Source organism: Eucalyptus grandis, chromosome 2, assembly GCF_016545825.1.
Source record: "Eucalyptus grandis isolate ANBG69807.140 chromosome 2, ASM1654582v1, whole genome shotgun sequence".
In the NCBI taxonomy this organism is placed as follows: domain Eukaryota; kingdom Viridiplantae; phylum Streptophyta; class Magnoliopsida; order Myrtales; family Myrtaceae; genus Eucalyptus; species Eucalyptus grandis.
The window spans coordinates 5188010-5193832 of NC_052613.1; the positions used below are offsets into that span (position 1 = coordinate 5188010).

A 5823-nucleotide genomic window follows, 5' to 3' on the forward strand; every position below is an offset into this window, starting at 1 on the left:
TTTCTAAATTTTTTGTTCATAAGAGCAAGTTCTTCATCGTCCATATCATCTTTTAAGTCTATATCATCATAATCAACATTAAATTTAAGGACAATGGACTTCTTACCTTTTGAGTCGTCTTCATCATTGATCTATTCCACTTCATAAGATTGAAGGGTGTCAATTAGTTCATCAACGGAGAGTGGCATAATCCTTTGCGTCTCTCGGATTGAGGTCTTGACATGATTCCAATCCTTTGAGAGTCCTAACAGAAGTTTGTTGACTTTCATTGAAGTAGAAATTGGTTGTCCTTAATATACCAGACTATTCACAATTTTTTAAATTAATTAAACATATCTTTAATAGATTCTCCAAGCTTCATCTTGAAAGACTCATATTAGTTGAGCAGGATGTTCACCTTTGTCTCCTTTACAAGATATGTACCTTCATAAGTGACATGAAGTCTGGCCAAACTTCTTTGGTTATCTCACATGAAGAAATTTTATTATACTCGGTAGGAAACAAAGCACAATATAAGGATTAAATAGCTTTTGCATCAAAAGCCTATCTTTTGGTTATTTCTGCTTGATCAATTTATTCAACATCCTTGTTTATGACTTCTTTCTTCTTGTCTAAAGTAAAAGCAACATTTGGATTGATTTATCTTTCCACAACATCCCATTCCTAGGGATCTCTAGATCTTAGGAATGCATTCATTTTGTTTTTCCACACATTGTATTCCTTTTCATTGAAATAATGTGGGTTAGTATTGCTTTGTCCTTCCACAAGTCCTAGTGCCAAGATACTAGCCATAGAAGATTTTTAGCTCTTAAGTAAAAACATTCTAATAAGACAAGCACTTAAAGTAAGACGGATAGGTGTTTAAAAGAAATCTTGACAAATAAACATGGAATAAAATAAGTTACTAGCAAAGTCTAGATGAGGATCAAAATTGGTATCATGAAATACCAAACTTCTGGAAAAAAATAATAATAAGTGTGCAACAAACTTTAAATTAAAAAGTTAAGGGAAAAGAAAATTGCACACAAATTTTATAGTGGTTTGGCTTAAATTAAGCTTATATCCATTTTTCCCATGCTGACAACTTACTGGCTGGATATCACTATAGGATCAATAGAAGATTACAACTTATGAGTGCAAAACTCAGTGGTAGATCTCTCTAGCTTTCTAAGACACTCTTTTTGTGTTTTCTCTCTTGATCACAACTTGTACTCATAGACAAAGACAAGTAATCAAGAACAACTTCAGACTTTGGAATTTCAGATTCACGTTCCTCTACTTCTTGACTGAATGACCTCCTTTAAATACACTCCGTGCAACACTAGCCATTGACATTCGCTGAAGGAAATTCTTCCAATCTACCATTGGTCATAATATTTTAAAGGAATCTTGCGGCTGTTGAAGACGGGAATGGAATTTCCACTTGATTCTCCCATACAATCAAAATTTTGGTTTTCAAAAGTAAAGTTTCCTCATGTGGAACTTATCTTCGAGATTGATTTTGTCAATTTGTGATTGACTCCATCGATATTTATGTATATGGAAAGTAAAATCCTTTGCCAGAAAACTAGATGTTGTACAATAATTTCCCAATAAGTTGAATCAAGTCATATCTTGATAAATCCGGTTATGAACTCCTCCTCATTCTGGATACAATCTTGTTCTAGACTCGTCAGAGTGTGATAAGCTTATGGGATAAAATATATATTGACAAAAGTCTTCAATAGTTCCTCAAAGCAACTTAAAATCAATATGTTCTTAAGATAGGCAATAGAAATAGAAAGTTTTGTCAACTTCAAAATTTGGTAGAAGTTTTCTCAACAATGTGTTTTTAAACAAGATATCAAAGAGGGTTCTCCTACCAGGAACATGCCGAGCATCATTGCATATTCCATATGTCCAATATCACTTCCTTTTTATTGCACCTTTTCATTCATCAAAATACATAACCTTTGCGGATGTTGATTTTCGCTATAGGTATGTTGTGTGATCAAGTTCCGTATGTTGTTTTAAATGTACCCATGATTTGAAAGTCCAATTGTCGATTGATCATATAATTGAATCTTTTATTACAAGCAGCATCGATGCCCCCTCAACGTCAAATTGTTCCACATCAATCCATTAATCCCAACCGTGCCATCATCATCATGGAAAAACCATTTAATCACATGTCACCCACAAACTCTAATGGACATGGATTCGTGTATGCCATCATCATCACAAGCCCCAAATAATGCTCGTCCACCTCCTCGGATTCTACCTTTTGAAACAAGCCCGCTAGGCCCATCATCATTACCAAGTCTATGGTTATTTACAAAACTTAATCCTTATGTGTCACCATATTACATTATTATAGGGTAGCAAGAATGCTATCATGAGACTCTAACCAATGGAATTTTTAAATTGCAGAATTAGATATGAACAAGGGTTCACCAATGATGAATCATCCAAATATAGGCAACGGCTTTGAAGAGAATAGAGCATTGAAAAGAAAACTAGAACTACTTTATAGCAAAGGAGCTATCATAAAGGATGAGTTAGAATTTTTGCATTCTATCCCTAAAAAAGCTAAGAATGGAAGTTGTGAATTGGTTGGCAAATGTGGAGAAGCTTAAAAATGATTGTACAGAAGCAGCAAGTGAGGACTATTTGCCACCACATCAACAGGTGGATATATTGATGCATGAAGTAGAAGACTTTATGAGACAAGGAAAAGGACCATTTGAGGCGAGAGAGACCAAAGTCAATAAATTGTTAGAAGATAAGATGGTGGGAGAGGCATTTCAAAGAAATACTACAAAGATTTTGGAGTACCTAGTAGGGAATCAAATATCCCGAATAGGCATATATGGAATGGGGTGTGTTGGTAAAACAACTATTATGGTGCACATACATAATAGACTCCTCGAAGAAGCAAACCATGGCAATGTGTTGTGGATCACTGTGTCACAAGATTTCAACACACAAAGTTTGCAGGACGCCATTGGAAAGGAACTATGTTTGGACATACTTCAAGAAAATGATGTGAGGAAACGAGCATCAATGTTGTGCAATTGTTTAACGAAAAGAGGTAAATCTATATTAATCCTCGATGATGTGTGGGAATGCTTTGATCTTAAAGAGGTGGGAATCCCAATTAAAGCAGATGGAATTAAGTTAGTTTTAACCACTCGATCCTTTGAGGTATGCCGCCAGATGCAATGCCAAGAAATGATAAAAATTGAACCTCTATCTCATAAAGAAGCCGAGAGCTTATTTTTGGAGGAGCTGAAATCCAAAGTGGCCCTTAATTTGGAAACTAAAGCCATTGTCAAGTCCATTGTTAAAGAATGTGCAGGCTTACCGCTTGCAATCGTCACGATGGCAAAAAGTATGCGAGGAGTGACCAATGTGTTTGAATGGAAGGATTGCTTAAAGAAATTAAGAGACTTAGACATGGGGCAAACGGATATGGAAAAGATGGTCTTAAAGAAACTAGAATTCAGTTACAATCGCCTTGGTAAGCATGAAGTTCAACAGTGCTTCTTATCTTGTGCACTTTATCCAAAAGATAAATTGATTGATAAGTTCGAGTTAATTGAATTCTTTATTGACCAAGGATTGTTGGATCAATTGGAAATGAGGGAGGAACAATATTTTAGAGGCCACACCATACTAAGCAAACTAGCAAATGTTTGCCTATTGGAAGATCATTGGAGTAGGATGAAGATGCATGATTTGATTAGAGCCATGGCATTGCACATCATGAGTGCAACTTCAATTGTAAAAGCAGGAAAGGGGTTGAAAAGGATACCATGTGAGGAATATTGGATGGATGCTTTAGAGAAAGTTTCTCTGATGGAGAATAATATTGAAGAATTTCCCTTGAACATGTCACCAAATTGTCCTAAACTATCAACTTTTCTATTGAATACAAACTTGTTTAATAGGGTGGTAATCCCCGATTCTTTCTTCAAACAGTTATGGGGGCTAAAGGTTCTCAACCTAAGTGGATGTAAACTAAGAGAACTTCAGATTCCATTTCAGATTTGGTAAATTTAAGAGCACTATTGCTTAGATATTGTGGGGAATTGTGTCATATTCCTTATTTAGGGAAGCTCACATCTTTGAGAAAGTTGGACGTGTTTTATTGTGTTCAGCTAGAAGCGATCAAGGGTCTGGAAAAGTTGGTAAACTTGAGATACCTTGACATAGCTCATACATACATAAAGAGAGTACCCAAAGGAACATTGGGGCTTTACTGAAGTTGCAATATCTTAGCGTTCAGGCAGTAAATGAAGAAGACATTATAAAATTGTGTGCATTAGAGGCACTTGAATGCCAGTTTGAAGATGTGGATGATTTCAACAAGCTTGTGAGGGTGGTTAGTCAGCAGAGGAATAAACCTCGCTATTACAAGCTGGTGTGTGAAAAACAATCGGAGATTAATGTGGAATTAATTCAACAAGCTCCATTTCAGAATTGTGAGAGGAGCGTCCGCATTGGGATAAGGAGTCATTGTATTGTGAGCGCGGGAGGGGAAAGCAGTGGTCATGGCATTTGTATTTTAATTCCCCAACATGTGCGGACATTGTCAGTAGGCAATTGCGACGGTGCAACAAATTTGTCTGACATGGATCTGCCTAAAAACCTTGAGGAGCTAACAATAGACAAATGGAAAAACTTGCATGTGCTCAATGGAAGACAAGATGAAGAAATAATTAACATCGATGACTCCCCTACCCCAACCCCTGCCCCTCTCCTCTTCCTAAGCCTTAGGGTTTTGTCAATATATGATTGTCCGAGACTGAAGTATCTCTTTGGGCATGGGCCTGAATTCTACCTTCCTCATTTACGAGAGATTCGCACAACAGAATGTAAGGAAATGGTGGGGATAACAGTAGCGGTTACATCACCATCACCACATCCGTCACCAGCCTTCCCTGGTCTAGAAGATATTATTATTTCAAAGTGTGATAAAATGAAGAGAGTGGTGGAATCTGAGTGGTTGCCCCACTTCCCTAACCTGAGATAAGAATACTCAGTTGTGAGAACATGGAGGAGATAATAGGAGGTCCTCCCCCATACATGCCAGTCGAAGAGATTTCACTAGAAGAGCTTTCCGCAGAAGTTTGTGATAACCTGAGAAAGTTGTTTCCATATGAGTTGCTGATTTATCTTCGAAATCTTCAAAGTATCTATGTTAATCGCTGCAAAGGAATGGTGGAGATGATAAGCGGAGCGAGACAAGGCCAAGAAGGAAGCATAACGAATCTTGTAGGCTACACCCCTTCATTATCCCGATCTTCAATTTCTCTCCCAAAGCTGAATTCCTTGTGGCTATGCAATCTTCCCCAGCTGAAGAGCATATGTGAAGTCCCAATAACTTGCGATTCCATGATATTTTTGGAGGTGTCCGAATGCCCAAAACTGTATAGGATTCCTCTACAACTGCGATTTCGTGATATTGAAGACATTCCGTATATTGAGGTGGAAGATGAGGAAAAGTTGAAGACATTGATATGGGATAACCCCAATGCTCAGTCTATTCTTCAATCTCATCTCCTTTTTCGTGGCGATCGTTGTATTCTACAAAGCCGCAATTCACGTGAGTTATCGATATAATTTCTTTCATTCTTGATAAAAATCAAAAATACAGAAGGAATTATCATTTGGATTGCTATATGTTTTTGTACATGTGCATAAGCCTATTTATAATACAAAAAAGATAAAATAGGAAAAAATATACGAAATAACATTTTCTTATTTTACTGTCTGATATCTAATATTACGGATTGATTGAATCAATTAGTCTGTAATAAGAATTAGAATCAAATTCAAATC

The 5823-nt window shown here is 36.7% G+C and overlaps 1 protein-coding gene across 1 annotated transcript; it reads left to right on the forward strand.

Moving 5' to 3' along the window:
- The first annotated feature begins 2574 nt into the window (after positions 1–2574).
- On the forward strand, positions 2575–5014 carry LOC120290436 (probable disease resistance protein At5g43740). The gene is made up of 3 exons (XM_039306700.1): positions 2575–3499; positions 4093–4169; positions 4268–5014. The coding sequence occupies exons 1-3, from the start codon at positions 2575–2577 to the stop codon at positions 5012–5014; spliced, it is 1749 nt and encodes a 582-aa protein (XP_039162634.1).
- Positions 5015–5823: the final 809 nt, after the last annotated feature.

Coding starts and splice junctions, on each gene's coding strand:
- LOC120290436 (XM_039306700.1), top strand. CDS start 2,575: ATGGAAGTTGTGAATTGGTTGGCAAATGTGGAGAAGCTTAAAAATGAT. Junction 3,500..4,092: donor ATTCAGTTACAATCGCCTTG/GTAAGCATGAAG, acceptor TTCCTTATTTAG/GGAAGCTCACATCTTTGAGA. Junction 4,170..4,267: donor TCAAGGGTCTGGAAAAGTTG/GTAAACTTGAGA, acceptor CTTAGCGTTCAG/GCAGTAAATGAAGAAGACAT.